The sequence below is a fragment of the Lepisosteus platostomus genome, chromosome 7, assembly GCF_059453375.1.
Source record: "Lepisosteus platostomus isolate fLepPlt1 chromosome 7, fLepPlt1.hap1, whole genome shotgun sequence".
Taxonomy (NCBI): domain Eukaryota; kingdom Metazoa; phylum Chordata; class Actinopteri; order Semionotiformes; family Lepisosteidae; genus Lepisosteus; species Lepisosteus platostomus.
The window spans coordinates 61,550,140-61,571,935 of record NC_142617.1 but is presented as its reverse complement, the minus strand read 5'-3'; the positions used below and the strand labels follow the sequence as shown (position 1 = coordinate 61,571,935).

The window sequence follows — 21,796 nt, the reverse complement described above, 5'->3', positions numbered from 1 at the left end:
AAGACAAGCTGGTGACTAATACTTTAAAATGCAGAGTACAGAATGATTAACCGGTATGAACAGGAGTGATTACTGACAGTTGAATGAAGTTTTGGAGGGTTTCTCACCAATCTCTCTAGGTTCGTTTCTTCAGTGTGAAAAACCAATACTCACTACAATTGTGGCAGCTAAATGAAGCGGGACTACAACAAAATGTCTTATTTTGCTCTCTGTTTTGCAGAGGGCACTGCTTTTCTTCTTAGTTTGTAAGAAATCAAATATGGACTTACGTGGCATATGGTGTCGATTTAATGACAGGTTTATACCCTTACCATTACTTCATTTTTCCTGCATTCCTGTGGCATGTTTCACTTCATATGGTTGACGGTCTGAAACCACTTTGTTTCAGTTTTCCAGTTTAAATGAAAATAAGATGGTAGAGTTATTGTAGGGGGCAGCATATTGTGGTCAACAGAGGTCTGGACTACAAAATGGGAAAATGTAACCTGTAAGGGCAGTCTGATATCCAGCGAGAAGAGAGACACACATTCACAAGATGTTTCCCTCTATGGGACATACAATATGGTCTTTTACAGACATATAGTCTACTGAATATGTATACTTCTATATACAGTAGAACCTAAGAAAAGCAGCCGGCTATAGAATCACATAACCATCAGTTTCTTCTCCAAAACAGATTTTTTTCTTAAAAGTTTAAAAAGAGATGAATGAGATAAAAATGGAATTCTGCTGAAAACAAGAATGTGCCAAGCTCAACGGCAGGTAAAAGCAATAGCTGCACAAACATCTTATCCAGAGCTCATCTTTATATCTGACTTGCTCATTTGAGTATCACCTGAGGAAGGAAGTCAGTTTCCACATCCTCAGTAAATGTTGTTTTACATGCCTGCAGAAAGAAAACCTCTCGATAGTAATGATTGGCCTGTTGCTGTTACTGCAGAAACAAGAGCGTGTGTTGTCTCCTCATGTAGCACAATCGCAGATTGATAAAAGCCAGTCAGAAACGAAAGCACAGTGCTGCGCGGCACTCAGATGTCTTTTTCTGTGTGAAGTGTTTGCAGAATTTACAGCATCATCCCTTCAATTTTCTAGGGATTAGCAATGGAGACGAGTCAGAGCCAATGCTGTACTCCCTGAAATTGTGCGTTGTGAGATAAATCCAGTGAAGAGCCAGCCACTGCTTTTCATAACTTAATTTGTGTTTCTAACTGAAATCCTACTGTAGCAGGCGCGCAAGACAGCAGATGCAGCAATGGCCACTGGTTCACAATTGCATCTCGATGTTTTCAAAACAACTCCGGTACATCAGCTACACACAGCTGTTCTCAAGTCCCCATGGTCTTTTAAAAAAGCCAATAAATCAATCTAGGTACTTAATACAGGCAGGAAATTGACCAATTAAACTGGCCCAAGATGCTTATGTTCAAGCAGACGATTTTACAAATTGCCTTCTATTTATACCTAGGAATGGTACTCAAGAAGAAAATCAACGTACTTGTTTTTTGCTCATTTAGCATATCTGCCAAGAGGTACATAGACATTCTGCAACACCACTGTTAACCACATATCACCACTTACAAACTGAATAGTTCTCAAGCTTTACCTAACTGCCATAACCACTCACAGTGGGCTTCCACAAATGTTTTGCTTTTCTTTTATTTGGGAGGGCGCACTTAGAGGCTCAAACAGAACTGCTTGGGAATGAACTCTACGCTTTCTCATATAATAACTTGTTAACCTTTTATCTGTTGATTTAAAGCGGGTTTGTTTACATGTGAAACTGAGCCAAAGCAGCCGTTCTGTGAGAATCGATGTAGTTACGGAAATAATACACACATTTAAATTAAAGATCTAATTAAGCTTGCTCAATAAGTGTATTACAGTATGTTAGAAGATGTGCAGTGTCACTTAAAAGTTTGATTAGACTGTATATCTGTATATCCACAAGAGATGTCTGTCAGGCATACACAAAGCCCTTCATTTAAACTGGTGAATCATAATTAAAATTTATATCTAAAGCGCCCAGCATAACTCACTAGATAGCTAACCAAATAGAAAAAGATAATTGTCCTGAGCTATGGGCTAGCAAATAATCCCAGATGCTATTGCTAATGTAATTTAAGATGTTCGCTTCAAAAATCAGATGATGTTCTGTAAATCGAGATGGATACAAGACTGATTTTGGGAATGTTTTCTATTGAGATTTGATTATGTGAACTGTGAAAATACAAAAAAAAATGCACACAGGAAGACTGCACAGCGCTCAGCTAAGTTATAGATTTTAAACAAATAATGTGATTTTTTTTTTTTAGATTTCGCTTGCAGCAGAAGATGGAGGTAAGTTTACTGTTCACAGGAACAGTGGAGCCCTCTGCAGTAGCAAAACAACTTCTCACGGTACTGCCGATCTAGAAAATTACATCCCGAGAGTCCCATCGGCTGCCTGCTAACTGCCAATTCCAATTCTGGATTGCATACTGATGAACTTTTGGCACCCTCGTCTCAGATCTTCAGTATATAACGTTCATCTCTAAAGGAAATGCAAATCATATGGACTTACCCAGACCGCAGTGGGACATTTTATACCGTTGCTTCAGCATCACGTCAGTTACCTGAGACATGGTTGGCTTGCGCTGATAAGACTGTCATTTTGGTGCCTATTACCAGGCGCTTTGCAAACGTTAATGTGGTTTCACTGAACAGCAGTGAGTTTCAATGAATTCTTTGAACTGGGAGAAACTCTCAAACTGAAACTGAAAAACCACACGTCCCCTGACTGGCTCAGTGACGCCTCCAGCAACTACTCTATTGCTACTGCGAGGACAGCGAATAGTTTCTTTGTCATTCTGCATATCTCTGCCACACTGGAGGACATTCTGTTTTGGGTGGGGTTTTTTTTTGTCATTGACTTTTTTGTCATTTCTAGCGCAGCACACACTTACATATTTATCTAATAATGAACTAAAATAAAGCATCAACTACCTTCAAAATGCAATGTAATTGGGGGCAATGAAGGACTGAGAGTTTTTGGTGAAATATATTAAAAAAAACTTTAATATAAACTTTATCAAATTTTGGGAGATATTTATAGCCATTAACCAAAACACTGATCCTTCCCTAGGTACGATTTAGAATTATTTACATGTATGAAAACATGACAGTTTGAATACTTTGTCTTAATACATTTCAATAAAACAGACTTTTATAGCCCAGTCTGTAGGAATTGTGTAGGCTTGCTTTGGGAATACCATGTTCTCCCTGGCAAGAGTGCACGGGTCAGATTTGTTTAATGACTTGCAGAACATTTTCACACAGTGATTTATTCTTAAAGTTAAATGTGCTTAATTAAAGCATTCATTTAAAAACATTTCCCGACAATAGAAGACCCTTAAATTTCTCATCTTAATTGTACAGTAGAATAAAAACCTGATCAAAACTACAGCAGATGTGTCACGTTCATACTTGCACATTTTGTCATACAGCCTGCTTCAGCTGCACTCCTGTTCGACATATTGCAGTATCACACATTTGTCTTCACATTCTCTCCCTTTCATCTGATTTCATTCTTTTTTTTTGCTCTGTCTTTTTTTCCCAGCTTGGCCATTCCAGGAATTCCTCCGAGAAGCCGATGATGGGCACGTTTGGCAAAGCTGCCATTTTTTGGAGGAAGCAGCCAGTTGCACAAGCACTTGCAGTGAAACCCCTTGTGAGTTCGCAAAGACCCTCCTTCTGCTTTGTTAACACATACTAAATGGCTGCACAAAATCCTTGTTTCATAAAAACATGAACAAAAACAGAGGAAATTCAAAATTGCATGTTGTGTCCTTTTAAAGACACTGTACACTGCTAAGGAAGAATTCAAATCCTTACCTTTTTCTACACAAACACACATCCCCCTTTCACCTTCCTTTACTCCTGATTAAATAAAAAACGATGTGTTTATTTTAATAGTAAGGTATCAGTTTAAATAACTATCCAAAAGAAAAAATAATACAGTATAATGCTACAAATTTGTAGCATTTATTAAGAAGATTATTTTAACAAATCATCACATAAACAGAAAAGGATGTACCAGTTTCTTAACCTTTTTATCACCATAACTTTAATCCCAAAGTACTAAATAAAAACACCTGAGTTTTATATTTAATGAAACAGCTAACTAGTTACTTAGAGTAAGACAGCCAATGTACTATCCTATAGCAGTAAGACTTGAGTTCCTATAGCAATGTCAAAGTTCTGGCACCCTTGTCTAAGCAGCCATACAGTAACTGATTTCACTAGTCCTGCCTTAAAGTAGAGGAAATGTATATATCATTCCTCCCACATGCTAATTAAGTCCTCTCTGCAAAGCTACAGATTGGTCAGGAACTGTACAGTACATTTATATGGGTTCTAAAATGCCCAGAAGAGTACATGAAGAGTACATTAGTTTTTTCTATTAACATTCTTTGGATCAAGGTCCCAAACCCACAGATGAGTCACTTTTTTATAACTTTGATATTACTTTCTATCGTAATTTTAGTTTATTAAAGAAAATCAATGAAGCTGGGTGTATCAATACTTTGGGTCAGTCAGTTTAAATCTAAACATTTTTAAAGATGAATAAAGATCACACAGAGGGTATGAGATCAAGAGCTTACTATAATGTACAGACATCTATACTGTACTGTTACGTCCCAGTGTGTGGTCTATGTGTGTTTGTTGTTATGTTCCACACTGCTGACCTTGATTGTTCTCCCTCCCCCATTGGCCCACCATTACACCACTGCTCCGTATGACATCATCATCATCATCAATCAGCATCTCAGCCAATCAGAGTGCATCTTATTCAGTATATAACATGGAGGTTTTCAGAAAGGAGAGGCCTTTTGTTTGACTTCGGTCCTGTTTGGTTTTGGTTATCACTTCGCTTTTGGTTATTGCTTCGGCTTTGTTGGTTTGTTTCTGTTTGTGTTGTGTTTCTGTTTGTCTCTTTGTACTTTCGTTTGTTTGTGTTTATCCTTGTTTTGCCATTACCTTGCCCTAACGTGTTATATGTTCAACCTTTGTGTTCTTTTGTACCCTGTTCCTGTTGATTACTCTTGTTTCCCTTTTTTGTATTCCTAGTTCACTTGTGTTTTTGTGTGAACTTGTGTATAAGGTTAGTTTAGGTTGTTGGGTACATTCTCCACACTTAGTTGATTTTGTGTTAGTAACACTAGTTTAGTACGGGTGAGTGCCATTTGTCTCGTATGGTTTTGGGTAGTCAGTGGAGGTTAGCTAGGGTGAAGACGCAGAAGACCGTGTGTTTCGGGTTTTCTTTTGTAGTCAGGTTAGCTTTCCCTCACCTTCCTAGCCAGCTCCATTTCGTTTGTTATTTTCCTTTCTTTGGCACCACTCTAGTTCCCTTACCCAGTCACTTATTCAACTTAAAATCATCACTTTTGCACCCACCCTTGTCATCACTCTTCCTAGTCCCTCACCAGAACCCACCTGCTTCCAAAATATATCCTAAATGTTACACCCCTTTACCCCTACACACTTGGGGTCGTAACATGTACAATGTTTATTTTTGGTCCTTTATTGTACTCACCCAACCTACTTCCCCATTTTACTTTCTTGCAGTGACACAAAGTCTCTATAGCAGCCAAAGTGAGCAACATCTTCATCTCCCCATCGTTCCTATGGCAACGGGTAGACCCATCCCTTTTACACTTGTATTTCAGCCACCAATAAAACATTTACAATCTGCCGAAAACATACAATAACAAAGAAAGGTATGTGATAAATATTTTAGGGCCTTCATTTCTGCTTCCTGACTCTTCCAAAGCACTGAACATTTTCAGCCCACTTGAAAATGCCTGAGGTGCCAGCTGGAATATTGAAAAGCTGAACATCTGAGATCCTGGCCTTTCTGCTTCCACTATGCAGGCATAAAACAGTTAAGGGAAAATCCACTTGATGTGAAGCAAAGACAGGTCAGCCTTTAACAAAGATATCTAGAGTATCTGAAGAGCTATCCATCAGTTGTTTATGCTTGTGAATTTCAAACACTCTCACCATTAAAGGAAATCCCCATTTCTTAAGACCAACAGAATTCTGGAGCAACAAACCTTCTGTTGTCCAAGTTTTGTAAAGGCGAACCTCTGTCATTTATTCTCACCACTGCATTTTTTTAATACGGGAGCACCGTGCTTTGTGTTATGCTTGAGTATCTTAAAGACTGTGCAAAGATCGTAGCACAATGATAAACACCAAGTGCTGTAGTATAACAGCAGCATCAAAGCCACTAAGATGAAAGGATAGTGTTATCAGTTGAAAGTAGCCATTTTTAAAGACATCCCTTTTTTCTTAGTGGGAAAAGCAAGGAAGAGCCAAATGCCACCATTTTTTAGTTGTGTAACTTCTGGTATTAATAATAACATAATAATAACATCACTTTATTAACCTATACAATTTCTTGCATTAGGAATTTGTCTTTCCACATACCCCAGCTTGCTCTCCATGAGACACACAGACAGGGAGAGAAGCTGGGGGCTAGAGCGCAGGGTCAGCCATTGTACAGTGCCCCTGGAGCAGTTGGGGCCTTGCTCAGGGGCCCAATGGAGTAGGATTCCTCTGCCGGCTGCGGCAACCTTCCAGCCACAGGCACAGATCCTTAGCCACAGAGCCACCACTCCGCCCAGTATACAGTATATTAGTATACAGTATATACTTATATGCAAGTAATGTTGTAATTAGACAATGAGAAATAAACAGACAAGGAGCCGGAACTATTAGTTGTCTCAATGGAAAAAAACCTTTTTATGCTGGCTGTTTGCAATGTGCAAATAATATTTTAACCTACCAACTATGTCCTATCTGTATTTGGAGAACTATGATTAGAAAAGTCAAACAAATGTGTCAGAAAATAAGCTCATGCATAATAAGTAACAGAAAGAAACTGCCTTCATAGCAGGATTACAGCAGTATTAGAAAGTCCTGTTAGTGTTCATTTTTAAATGCATATAAAGCATACAGTATATTGTGCTTAGGTTTGTCAGTAACTGTGTGAAAGGATGTGTATCTTGTGTAGTGGTATCTAGGGTTGGGAAAAGGGAAATGGTCCCACTCTCAATGGCTCTACAAAATGATCCATCTATTTGTTATCAGACTAGTGGTCTATATTACACTTTAAAAGGAAAAAAACACTCTTATTACACTGAATACATTACACAAATAATGTATGTAAGAATTTAGATGACTGTAGAAACTATTTAAAACAAGCAAATGACTATAACCCCAAAACACTCAATCAGAAAAAAAGTACAGAATTTGTGCTTCTACACTGCAAACATGTAAATATTCTTAAACCAGCAGGAGACAACTGCACACACTTCAAGCTCTGGACCTATTCACCTTTTAAATAACCAAACAAAAGGTATATTCCCTTCAGCAGAAGACTCTGCCCATCTTACCTCCCTTCCTCACATTTCCACCCAGACAGCTATGGGACATTTCCAGACCCTCTCTAATGCTACTAGAAAGGGTGGACTTAACAGCAACAATTATTTTTGCTAGAAATTCTGGGCCGCTGCCAGAGACCATCATACAGGTTGCAATCCTAGTGTGTTATTCCAAGTTTTCACCTAACATAATACATCACAGTGGACAGTACACTACAGCAGAATAAAAGGGACAACTGAGCTGGTCTATTAAGTACAACAGCAACTCATCTATAAAAGTCAGCATTAATAGGGAAGCCAGCCCTTTAATTTTTCATTTGCAATAAGGCCAATTAGAAGAGTTGAAATGAATCTTTGGAAGGGTGCCCATTTATTACAAGAGACCCTTAAGACACTGTGATATTATTTATGTGCCACCCCCACCAACAAACCAAAATTAATGGTCCTCAACAACATAATTATTATGGTTAATCTGGATTATTATGCACACATTCACAACCATCTCAGGCAGTCTGCTAAGCATATGCAACATGCCTGGTGTCCTTTTACTGCAGAGGATTCGCTCTCTGTGTTTCTTTAAAGTCAAATTACCGATGTGCAAAAGACATTCCTCACTTGGATCTAATGGATTTAGTCAAAGTTATTTTAAACATAGATGTCATTCAAAATCACAGAAAATGTGAACACAAAAACAGACTGATGAATCATAAGTTTTCAAGGCTGATATACGACACACAGCCCAAATTAAAATGTTTGACCTCCCTGAGTATTAACACAATCCTGGTAACACTGATGTACAGATCTGGCACATGGCTATGGAATTCTACACCTCTTTCAGCACAGTTAGTAGTGTTTGGCTGTTCACAGTTGTCTCTTCTCGTCTTTGACGAGTTGGTCCCATAGGTATTCTATTTGACTTAAGACCATGGGAAAAGGCTGGCCATGGCAAGACCTTGACATTGTGTTCTTTAAATCATGCCGCTGTAATACCGGTGCTGTGTGGACTTGCACTGTCATACTGGAAGACCATCGCTTTCGGACTAGCTCGCAGGCAATGGGAAAATACTGGCTCCAGGACTTCGCTGAAACATTGCTGAGAAGTTGGGTTGTCCTCAGTCCTCAAAAGAGGTGCAAAGGCAGATCCTCACTCACACCTTTACAGTTCTACTCACCCCCTTCCCCCACACTGATTGGTGCAAACAGCATTGCCATCAACAGAACATTCACCATGGCATCACCACACGCATTACCTTTTGTCGGGTCTGTCAAGGGCAAAATAGCATTCATCAGAGAATAAAACACTTCATCACTCTCTGCTGCCACCTTAGATGATCTGTAGTCCATTGCACACAGCACTTTTGCCACTCATCTGTCAGCAGTACTCCTTAACGGCCTCCAAGCATGCATTTTTAAAGAAGATGGGAGGCTGCAGGTATTCTGCTGATGTTATTTCTTCCTGGAAGTTCTTGTCATGTTGGCACTGCAGTCTGAAAACAACTGCCCTAATGGCTCAGAAGAATGTGATTGTCCCAGGCCAGTGTGGTGGCTCTGCGTACCAGGACAAGGCTAGTCCCTCACACAACTAGTTTCCTGGTTTCTCCGGACTACTCTGTCGATTGTTCAAGCACAACATTTCATTCTCCAGGCAACTTTTCTCACATATCTTCAGTCATACCAATAATAACCTGCCGATCTTCATTATTTAAGTGTGTCATGTTCATATCTTTTCCTGTTTTTGTGTTAATTAAAAGTGTTTTTGTGTTTTTATGAATAGTTATTAATACAGATTCTTAATCAACTTTTAGTCATTTTAGTTCAACTCAGTTAACAAACACTGAGCACCCTTGCATTTCTGAAATTGCATGTTGACTTTGACATTTTGTTATCTCAATCAACAAATATGCTTAAGAATTAAAAATATAAATAATATAATGTACTGTATATTCAATTAATACAACTAATTAGTACTGTATATCCAATTTGCATAAATTAAAATTGATGTAACGCATAGTTTTATGGAGTTTATTTAACTAAAGTTCGGGAGGGATGACAACAGCCACGCTCAATCATTCCCAGCCATCAGTGATTAGCAATAACTCCCTTCGTCCTTCCTCCACCGAACACCATAAATACCGAATGCCATCTCTCTCTCCCTCGCGTGCGACTTCTGCATCCCACCTCACCCCAGCTCCACCTCTGCAGCTGCCCCTTGGTCACCTAGCGGGGGGGTCCTGGCCTCCTCGTCCTACGGCCAGGAGGTCGGCCCTCAGCCAAATATTCACTCCACAAGAGTTCGTTACTCTTCGATTTTGGGGCGTTGTCATTCCTCGTGAATTGTATTTTTGATGTGCATCAGATTGTAAAGAAATGATTAGCAGTCATTTCGTGACTTAAACTCATACTCATATAAACAGAAAACTGATATTTCTCAGACATTTTTAGACATTTTAAAAACAAAACAGAAGAGAGAAAATCTTAGTCCTAGTCTGGTAACTTGGTCTTATGAATCACTCAGGCCTCGATGAAAGCACCCATAAATGTGGTGTACAGGTATATGTAACATGAATGAGAAAGCTCCAGGTCTTTAAATTGTTAGATAATCACTATCAGATTGCTCAATTGAGAAAGCAAACAGCTTACTTCCAAGTAAGAGTTAGAGGAATGGCAGGCAACAGGCTACAATCATGTGGAGGGGTCTCCTGTATACAGTACAATGCAGTTTGTCCAGACATGAATAAATTTGTCTCTACCCTCGAGTCAATTCAGTTTACTGCTCTATAAATTTTAACACTACCCTACAGGTGTAGACTAATGTAATAAAGCACAGCACATACTCCACCTGTTCCAGTATTGATTTGGTAGAATATAAAATGTTTTTCAATTGCTACATTTATATACTGTCTTATTTTTTTTTTACACCTTTGCAGTTCCCACCTGAAATTGTGTTGCCTTGAGACTCACTGCTGCTCAGGAAGGTCTGGGGAAAAAGGCTGTCTCGTCTATGTGAAGAGACAGTACAGCTTAAAAGAAGAAAGACTCTCAAGTTCCAGTGTCGCCGTTTATTGCTACTGTCTTTATCCTTTTTTTCTCAATGACAAGTGTACAACTTCCTTATTATGTAATAGTGACACCTGCTGGGAGTGTAGTGATTCCATTCGCTGCCGATTCAGCATATCCGAATTCATCACAACCAGGGCAGAAATCTGCTCATACTCAAGCCCACTGTCTGCTTCTGTGCCCCTTGTTTTCTTTGACTGCCATTTACTTAGTAACTGGCCAGTATGCATTTCAGTAAAATTAACATCCACTTCGCTGCTACATCATTACTGCCTTGTCAGACATTCACATGTACAGCAAGTAGACAAACAGAGCAGCAGAAAAGAAGGCTTATTCTGTTAGGGAAACAAAAACAAAACTTGCAATGCTTTCACTTGAGTTACTGTAAAATCTTAATCCTGCCCTGTCTGAAGCCATGTCAAGCACTGATACAGCCCTCTTCGGGGGCCTGCTGTCATCAACATGGAGCTCTAATACAGAGAGCAGGGAGGGAGATGGAACACTCTTTAATTTGGTCCTCGCAGCACCATGAGGAGAACAGATCGGCCTGAAAAAAAAACATCACCAATTTTGAACAGCATGTTTCTTAATGTAAAATGATAGGTGGCACATTTCAAGTGGTCTTCAATTGATCGCCAGCTGTTTTGTAAATTGTCCACATTTCTAAAATCAGGTCAGCGCACGAGGCTTTAGGCATCCGAGTCTTGAGTACTGTTCACATGCACCAGTCAAATTTAAATCTTTGACGGGCATCAGTGTCTTGCAAAGGTGTAGCAACATAAAATACTGTAACTTTTAAGTCTTCATCATATATTTTGCAAGCAAGACTAAGACATCTTATAAAGTTTCTTAAAATAATGAGACTTGCAGAATCCATTTTAAAATAAATTACTTTTTGTCTTTCTTGCACCTATGAGGCAGAGCAATTAGTTATTTTATCATTAAAGTCTTTTTAATTAAAATTGTATTAAGTTTTAGACCATTATTAATTGAATTCTATTACTTTTTTGAATGACAGTACTCAGGAAGATCCTATAAGAAAAGAATGATAAATACTGTATCTGTCAGTGATTTATTCTTACAAAAGGACAAAAAAAATCATTAAAAGAATTATGCATCTGGAGTGGGCTTTTTAAAATGTTTTTTTTTTTAATTTGAATGAGGACTCATGAAGTACATAAACAATATTCTTTAGATAAATGTTTAAGCTTTTTTAGTGACATTATTTTATTATGAAGGATCTTACAACAAATTAGATACCTTCACCTTATCTGCTGCTTCGCCTTTACAATTTAAAAGTAATTACAAATGTATTATTTCCATAACAAAATTCATGTTGAAAAAAAGTACTAAATGAAACATTTGTAATTAGATGTACAAAGCAAAAGCACAATGTTTAATGTTAGACTCTACCCTGTTATGATCTCGAATATGATCAAGTTTTTTCCACAAGGGTACACATCTCCACTGAACTACAACGTACTCCATCCACTGTCTTTATTAAGTGTCACAAATGTTTTTAAAACAAAACAATGCCTCCCTGAGTCTCAAAAGAAAGAATCAAGGGAGTATTGACATCATTTCTTGAAATCAAATCCTCACAACAGACATGTGACATATTCTGATAACAAGAAGCCTGAGTGTGAATTACTGTATTTTTTATACACATAATGAAAACTACTGTTAGACACATCCTGCAATAGCAATACATTGAGCATTAAACATCCCTTTATGAGATTTGATTTTTTCCAATTACGGAGAGGGGCAACTTGCACACATTTGCTCCTAAAATAGGTAAAATCTACAGCACAAAGAAACGAGCCCCAGACACTTACTCTCTTTAAAAGACTGAGCAAGAGTCATTATGGTGTGAAGAAGTGCTCATTTCATAAACTTCCATGTAGACATCAATAAAAAATGACATCACCTGTGCTTGATTTAATGCACACATTGAGTTACAAGTCTGGTTTCCATTAATCCAACCAGCAGGGCAGGGATGTATTTATGCAAGGGCTCCAGCTGTTTGAAACTGTGTAGTTACCTAAAATCCTGACATACTGTATTCTCTTCTGTTCACATTTAAATTTATTTATGTTAGTCAGTGGTTAGTATTCCAATCCAATATGGATTACTCAGCAGTAAACAGACTCTGATACCTAAATATCACGCAAAAATTGAACATTTCTTGAACAAATACAATGTTGAATACCAAGTTGTTTCAACCATCACCATTACAAAGTTTTTGTCTGAAAGGAACAGCTTTAGGTACAGTACGTTAATGCTCTCACAAGATGAAGTGATTTAGATGCATCGGATGAGAAAGGAATTTAGGAAAACCTTTCAGCACGAAAGATGGTTCATGTAAGCTCAAACAGAAAAGCAGTTTAAAAAACAAGTTAATATACTGTGTATTTGTGTGAACCACCAGCTACTTGCTTTACAGAATGTGGGTTTGGATTGCTCCTATGGGGATGGCTGTTAAAAAATTTGAAGGTTTAGACCCAAATACAAGAGGAAAGAACTGCATACATAAATATTAAAAAAAATAAATTGAGCAACAAAAACTCAATTTTTTAATGTAAAACTCATTATCTGTTTTATGTAGCTCTCAAATGATCCATTTATATTGTGTTCAAAAGAATTTGATATAATGTCTTATATAAACTGAAGTTTGGAAGAGAGGATGACAACAAAGCCCAATACCACAGCAGATCTACATCATAATCGTACCTGACATTATTTATCGAAGATACATATTACACAAATCCCTCTGTTTGAATCTTGTCTCATGCTTCACTCCTCCACCTCTCCTAACTGTGTAGCTCCTCACTCTGTGTAGGGGTCCCAGTCTCCTCGTCCGATGTCCAGGTCCTCAGCCAAGCAGGTTAAGTCAAATATCACTATAATAATAATTGCTTACACTTACTGTATATAGCGCTTTTCTGGACACTCCACTCAAAGCGCTTTACAGGTAATGGGGATCCCCTCCACTACTACCAGTGTGCAGCTCCACCTGGATGATGTGACGGCAGCCATAGTGCGCCAGTACGCTCCCCACACACCAGCTCTCAGTTGGGAGGAGAACAGAGTGATGAAGCCAGTTCAGAGATGGGGATTATTAGGAGGCCATGATTGGTAAAAGCCAATGGGAAATTTGGCCAGGATGCTGGGGTTATACCCCTACTCTAATAGCCTTGATACCTACTGTAGATACTATGCCTAGATACCCCATAAACATCCTCAATCATATCAAATCCTTGGGTGTTGTTATTCCTTGTGAAATGTAAATCATAGACTGATTCTAATACAGACAGCATTGGAGTCAGTTCCATTTCATTAGTCCCCACCATACAGTCCCAGGAATGGAAGACCTTCAGACTGTAGCAAAGGCTTCCTGTAGCTTCCTTGTTAAGTGAAGAGTGAAACTGCTCTGCATGAGAGAGTTTTAAGTACTGACTTGTAACCACCGTTTCACTGGTAGCCATTTTTCCATAGCCAAAATAGTATTTTCATTCTTTTCTGCTTGGTGTTTAAGCAAAGATGTTGCTCAGAATACATGGAAGTTTCAGAATTTTCACAAGCGTGAAATGTGAAACCAAGACATGAATCTGAAGAACGCCTGAGATTTTGTACAGATTTTAAAGACTCGTCAAATACTTTAGGAGATTTCAGGAAATAAAAATACGTTCCTCAGAAAGTGTAACTCTCTGATTATGGCAAAAATACTTTCAATCAAGATTTTTGAAAAAAAAAAAGATCTCTTTCTTACAGAAAATACCTGTAAGTAATTACTCAGTCATGGTCATAATGACACTGTTTGTATTGCTGAAAAGACTTTGAAATAAAAGCTTAAGTAGAATTTCTTATTTTTATTTTATTTTATTAGATGCATCTCTACCAGTCATATGAGTGATGAATTCTTAGATTGTATAAGAAACAGAAAATCACTGTCTCTTAACAATTTTTGGCTGGCAAATTTTGGATGGACATTGGTGTAATTTGAAAGTACTGTAGACATTTTTGATGTAGCAATTGTGACAAGTACTGAATAATCAACACCAGCTAAATGATGTAAAGGAAAACTTACATATTCTGTTTCAAATACATAATGAGGGAATGAAAAAAACACATTCAAATAGGCATTTCGAATCCATCTCTTCGTTCTTCTTTCTTTTTTTTTTTGGCTGTCTGGCAAAGTATAAGCGTCATTAAGTAGTAGAGGCTAAGCTAATCCTTTTATCTAGATCCCTGCTGCAGGGAACCCCAAACATTTTCTGATTAAAAAGGGAAATGTGGGCAAAAGAACAGTTTAAGAACCATGAGCTCTAAAAAGATAAAGGCGTAACGTCTTGTTGCTATGGCAGTGCATACTAAATGACTTACGAATGTGTGGCTCCTCATCTAATATATTCATATTATTTATAAAATATTTCATAAAATGCATCCTAAATGCTAAATATAAATCCTATGGAAATCCTATCCCTTTTTTCCCTGAGATTTACAATAGCAGTCCCTCTGCTGTACTGTATTGTCGTTCAGTATCTCCTCCATTGCCATTCCAAAAACTTATTCTTTTTATCTACTCCTCCTGTACGCAGCCAAACCCAGAAAAAATTATCCAGTGTCTCAATACTTTGAGAGAAACAACTAACAAAAGAGCCAATTTGATCTGTTCTGGTGGGAAATCAGATCTTTGCCTTCGAGATATTGAGCACACTCCAGGACAGAAAGGGTGGTAGCAATGGAAACAAATACACATAATGCGTCTGTAAGAGACAGGCTAATAAACAGAATACAATTACGAAAAAAACGTGATCATAAAATAGAGATCAAGGTAGTCAAAATGCAAGTATAAATTAGGGAAAATACAGTTTATCTACAGTATATGTAAATAAACACTGCTAAAGTACACGGAGGATGAATTGTGCAAGCTAGCGAAACACAGAATAACTAGTAAAAGCACAATACTGTAAACCGCACTAGAGCAAAAAATCCTCTTTTTCTAGTTTTTATTTAGTGTGACTGAACAGGACAACCGCCTGGCCATGTCTCCTGTCAACAGCCCCAGCATCCATTTTCACCTGGCTGACACCTTTTACTGGTCAAGGGAAGAATAAATCACACTTAGTGTATTCCCAGGGTAGTTTGACTAAAAAAGGATATCAACATGAAGGAAGACTGCAGTGTTTGCCTGTCATTCCTGCCCCTAAGGTACGGTGAAAAATTACAGCCAATAAAATAACATTTTTCAAAAAGCGACAGTGCTCTTTTAATTTATCTTCCACAATGAATGGGGTCTGGGATGCATTTCATTTCAACTGAACACAAACAATCGTTCAAAGGCTTAATAACAGTTATACAAATGAGCTTCATTAATTACCATGTAATGGAATAATGGCTTTGCCACCTTGCATGTTTTCACTACTGTGGAAAAAATACCGAAAGCATAATATTCAGCAAAGTTCATTAGTGTTTCTAAGCAAAGAACAAATAGAGACACACTGTGATCTCTCTAAATTAATTTTATAATAGCAAGACACTAAGGTATAAGAATCACAACATAAACGAACTGATAACATTACAGGATGATCTGAAAAAGAACAGCCAAGGGAGCAAATGTAATAACCTAATAACAAGTCTATTTAGTGCAGCACCTCAAATCTTCAAGCTCTCCCGTTGAAATGCTAGACTGCTGCTCGTTCATATCTCCAGTCAGTTCTCTATTTTTTTACAAGAGACCAGCTACTGTAAGTTTAAAAAGATCATATTAAAATCAGACTGACAGATCATGCTAATGAGATATCAAACAGAATTTACTTTAATGGATGAAAGACGTTTTTTTTTTTAAAGAAATGTGCGTCAAAATAATTAAGACGCTACTGTATTATTATTAAATAATGTTATATCATACTGTACTCGGTTTTGAGTAGCTCAGTTATTTTGTAAGGTGCCTTTTCCCAAAATAATGCAGTACAGTATTTAGATTGAGCTTTGAAGTACAGTAAAAGAGTGACAGTGTTATGGTTTGTACACATAATGATGTGGATTAAAATAGTGCTATACCCAATGTGAATTAGTGACTGAGATACTGTATATATTAGTTAAGTTCCTTAGCCAATGCTAGGATTTTATGTTAACCTTCAATTACAAAGTTTGTGTCACTTTCTGGTTTTGTGGTACTTATTCATATAAAATGACCAAACTGATTTTTTAGGTTTGTCAATTCTGATTTGTTTGTTAGTTTAGTTAGTATACATTTTGTGGTCAACCAATTTTAAAATCCTAAAAGCTTCACAAGGCTGAATCTGTCGACAAATTGTTGTGCAGCAGATATTTCAGATGTGACATATGCTATAACTAAATATATCACCTTTTCAGTTACTTTACAGTTTCAGCCCACTGAAAAAAATAACATCATTCTTGCCATGAAACAAGTTTTAGTAGCCCGAGAACTTATTGAAATGTATGTTTTTAGACATGAGGAATTTCTTTGCCCATCCAAAAGATAGAAAACAAATTGAGGAACTCACAAAGGTAGAGGCAGGTATACTGTATGAGACAGAGATTAAAATTCTGCTGAAAATGTTTATAAAATGCATTTCTTAAAATCTTTCTGCATCCAAAAGGATTAAGATTCCCTCACACTGACAGAACGGAATTCTTCTTTAAACAGTAGATGTATGAGGTATTTTGTTATGCTGTAATTGGTATCTAATGAAATCTCCAGCTTTACAATAACACTGTATTATGAATAATTTAACGTGAGGTCTGAAATAAAAACTGCAGCCTTGAGCAGATTTTGAGTGAATTCAATTAGATTTACTTTTCAAAACTGAGATGTGTCACACAGAGCGGTATTGATGTGCACTAAAACATAATTATTATTTATGCATGCCAGACACCACACGATTGCGTTTTTTTTTTCCAGGAAATGTTCCACAGACATTTTCGAGCAACATGGGTCTTATGAGATATTAAAACAGACAAATTCAACACAAAGTTCTGACGAATGCCTAGTAATTCATTGTTAAGATCATTCTTGGAATTCAGGCAAAACTTCTGATTACTCACTCATTAAGTTATCCTTTAAAAAGGCAATACTGGGTTCATTACTTAATTGAGGGGAGCCATTCGTTTTTAAATGAGAAATTGGTTTATTAGCATATTACTGTCTTGGCACTTTAATTATATGTTAAGGATTCATAAATGGTTTATAATAGCTGAAGTTAAATTTTTCATTAAAATGACTAATTCATAATTAATGCATACCTACAGAAATGACTTTTTTCATAATTACTGAATTGTTTAATAACATGCGGTTATTAATTCATGTATTGTTGTGGGACTTTCAAAGCAGTATTACTAAAATATTACTAAATACCTTTTGTGCATATTCAAAACTGGAGTACACTGCAAGAGAAACAGTGACTTTCACAATATCCTTTTGCCAAAACGCATGAGAAAACATGATAATTTAGAAGTTCAATTTAATTAATGCATCACACAATAAGTTTAAAAAGAATAAAAAGATTTTGCAAAGGAAACGGCAAAGGGATGGATTCCATCATACAGAAAAACAACAACACCATACTTAACAAATGATAAATTAAAGAAAAAACCCAGTGTCATAAATTTCAACAACATCATCTCGTCTGCCACATGATAAACAGCAAGCTCGGAACTGTGCAGCCTTCCTGTGTATCTTTCAGCAGCTCGCTGACACTTTATCTTTTAGATTCTGTTAGATTACACCTAGAGGGTTCAGGTGGGAATCCATCATTGCTATTATTACCTGAAGTTATGGGCTGCATCTATCACGGCTAAGGTTACCATAACCTCAATATTAACAGAGAAAACCTTCTAATAAACACCAGAACGGATGGCCCAGCAAGAAGAATTTCATCTTCCTTTCAGTTTTAATAAGGTACTCAGTGGAATAAAGATTACAGGCCATATTTAGCATGCAGAATGAATCAGGCACTTCCTCCTCAACACTGTTCATCCTTGTAAGTCATTATGAGCGTTGTGTTGTAGTATAGCAGCATTTCCTGCTTCAGCAGGGTGTCCACATTACCCCATTTGGTATATCCTATAGACATTTCCTTTGGTGGACTATAGTCACAGTTCCTCTGACTTGCAGAGCCAGTTTGAAATATGACTGTTTCACTGTTTAGTTCCAAGTGAGGGTCCCTGCTGTACTGTAGCTTTCAAAACTGATTTAAACGCAGGACCCAGGCCTGCCAGAATGTCAAATAACTGTTGGTGTTTGGGAATCAAGGCCCCACTGTGATAATGAACTGACTCTAGAAAAATCCACTATTACACAACAAAGACCCTGTAAAACAAGAAGTAAAAATGAAAGTGCATTAGGCTAAAATGGTTAAGCTTCTTTAAGGATTAATGGAATTTGGTCCAGCAGGACTCTGGGAGTTTGGCAGTTTATAAGTGTACATGAGGTCGTGGTGTTGTAGGGTAAGGCTGTAGCCTATAGTATCAGTGCCTCATTATGGTAAATATCTGAGTCCCTCACATTCAATAATTTAGGAGAGAAAATAAGCAGTTAACACATTCGTTTGAACTTTTTTTTTTGTTTTCTTTCCTGACATCTTATTCCCTCAGCAAAAGGAATCTTGCTTCTGTTTATAGACTATGACAGCAAAATACTGCATTTTCACACACTAAGTCTTCCAAACAGCCCTGTGACCAGAATACTGTCTTCCATAATGCATCCTGAATAATTACACTGTATGAGGATGCAATGAGAGACTCAGGTGCAAAAAGCTAAGAATTAAAATCAATTTGTAATCTCAAAACTGGCTATTATTTCCCTGAGTAGCAAAGCCCGATGACCACATTGCGCAGCTTCGAAGCAAAAGGAACATCTAAATATTTAAAATCTCCACAAATATATGAATATTCATAAAGAATTATTTGATGTTCTAAATAAATAATCACTTATTAAATAAATGATACCATAAATAAAAATTTAAAAGCAGAATCTAGGGAAAAAGATGAAGGACTGAAGTTTGAAGAATCCTTGAGCAAAAAAAATAAGTGTCAGAAATCACTCCGCCCACTTCAATTCCTTATGGTGGTTATGCAAAGATTTGTGCTAATTAAAATGGAGCAATCAATCAATTAGGTTTGGTTTCGGCACACCTTGAGAAAAAAGCACTTGGGGAATTGGGAGAATGTTAGGAGAGAGAGTAGGGGGGCAATGTGTCTGTGTAGGAAGAGTAGGGGGGGGGGTGGTATATGGGTTGTAACCAAAACTACATCTTTGCCGTGTTTGATAATGTTTCTTTTGAAAAAAAGGCAAGCAGTTAGTTTAGCCCTACAGCTTTTCAGAACTTGCCAAAGGAAATTCAGCATTTTGGCCTTTGTCAGTTCCGTGAGCACTGTTTTCACTTTCCAAAGCATTTCTACAGAAAAAATCCAAGAAGGTTCTCCATTTCGGGAGAACTCTCTCAATCAGTTGTCTTTCTTCTTGAGGTTAATTTAAAGGAGATTTACCCTCTAAGGTTGCCATGATTTAGACCTTTCATTGTGCTAATGTGATGTTCAGGTATCTCATCTGTTAATGCATTAAAGGATCGTTTTAGGAGTGTTGACATTAATTATGCTACAATTCCTTTCTAACAGAAATCAGTAAAAACATCCAAAAAGAGTAAAAATAATACGTAGCCCTCGTTTTCTGTAAATCTTAATCATAATGTTACAACACTAAACATGCAGCTAATATTGGACATGAATACATAAAAATGACAGTAACAATGGCAGACAAGAATTTAACTCAATAAATCAATACACTGACTTCACAGTTAATGTATCAATGGCTTTAAGAAAAAATCCCAGGTCCATTAAGTCACTGATCAGCATCATTCAAATGGAGTATTAACATACTCATCAGCATTGTCCTTTGCCTCATGTTGCCAGGGATTGAAGAGTAGTCAGGCTTGAGACAAAATCCCAAAGCCCTATCTCTAAATCTCTCAGTCCTTTTCACTAATATGAGAAATAATCATTTAAAACCTTAAAACTACCCCTTGGACACACACTAGCCCTACTGGTTGGATCCCTGTTGTGTAGCATCTTTCCATCACCAATAAATGGGATTTGCAACCAGTGTTTCAGACACCGGTGGCTGGTATTATTCTGCTGTGATTCTTAGGCAGACACACAAGTAAACGAACAGCAGTTCATTTAGAACTACACTTGCACTGATAATTTTTTTGTATTATCAAATTTTGCATCCTTCTGACAATCACCTTATTTCACTGGGGGGTGACCCTGCTTCTGTTTTGATTATCCGCTAAAGTACAGTAATCCCAGTCTAGACATACCCCATTTGCTGTTTTGCCTCTGTCATGCTGTCCTCTGGTGATTGAAGCCTTTATCCTTCAAAGTCCAGGGCTGTCACTGGCTGTGCTGGGAATGGTACTGGGAGACCAGGCTATTGTGATGTCTATGATTAATCTTTTATGTTGCCAGACACTTTAAAAAATGAAGATCTGCAAGCACCATTGTATTCCTATCTTATGAACACTCAAGGTCTATCCATCTCTTCCACATCATACTCATAACAATCCATTGATTATGCAGGGAAGTGCACTGCAAATTGCACAACAGCAAAAACACGTTTACAATAGGCAATCTGTTTTCTGGTATTTATTTGTCTCCTCATTTGTTTATGCATGTATGTATGCCTAAATACTTGGACCCCTCTTTGTTGCAGTTTATCTACTATTTCTCGACCAGTACGAAGCCAATCCTTTTCAGCTTCATAGCAGAAACTTTCTACCACTGCATCTAAAATATGCTCTACATTTTCTGATAAGAGGGCACAGCATGACTTAGAATCCCATGAAAAACATTGTCCACACACGCTGGCTGTCTTACAAAATTTAAATTTTAAACATATAGAAACCCTCTGGGTTATAAGCAGTTCCTTGAGTCTCACAAAATGCATCGACTTTCAGTCTCTTAGACCCTGCTGATACCCTACTTTCAGCTTTCAAAGTGTTGGGAGGTTTGCAAATTGGCTTGGCAATAGGTTTTTTCAGAAGTTATAATTATGGGTTTATTTGTAAGCTGTCACTTTCCCAAATACTCAGGGACATCAAAATAAGTTGAAAGGGGGAATAGAGGGATATGGGTCCATTTGCTACTGGAGATTCGGAGGACCCAGGGAATGGAATTTTTCTGAGCAAACATAAATCTGTCAATAAGAAAAGTTTTGAGGACAGTGATTTTCTCATGTGACTTAATATAGGTAGTCGAGGGGGTCTTCACAAAAATGGGAACTCCAAAAACAT

The 21,796-nt window shown here is 37.4% G+C and overlaps 1 protein-coding gene across 2 annotated transcripts in view; it reads right to left on the bottom strand.

Annotated features, from left to right (window-relative positions):
• LOC148659404 (nuclear receptor ROR-alpha A) overlaps positions 1-21,796 on the bottom strand; it is a 265,625-nt gene that overhangs the window by 140,013 nt on the left and 103,816 nt on the right. The window contains exon 1 of one of the 2 annotated variants that reach the window (XM_088641593.1): positions 2,561-2,722. The exons of the other annotated variant lie outside the window; for it this stretch is intronic. Within the exon in view, the coding sequence (XP_088497719.1) occupies positions 2,561-2,621 (61 nt within the window). The 5' untranslated portion in view covers positions 2,622-2,722. Of the gene's footprint in view, positions 1-2,560; positions 2,723-21,796 lie in introns of those variants that run through there. 2 annotated transcript variants of the gene reach the window in all.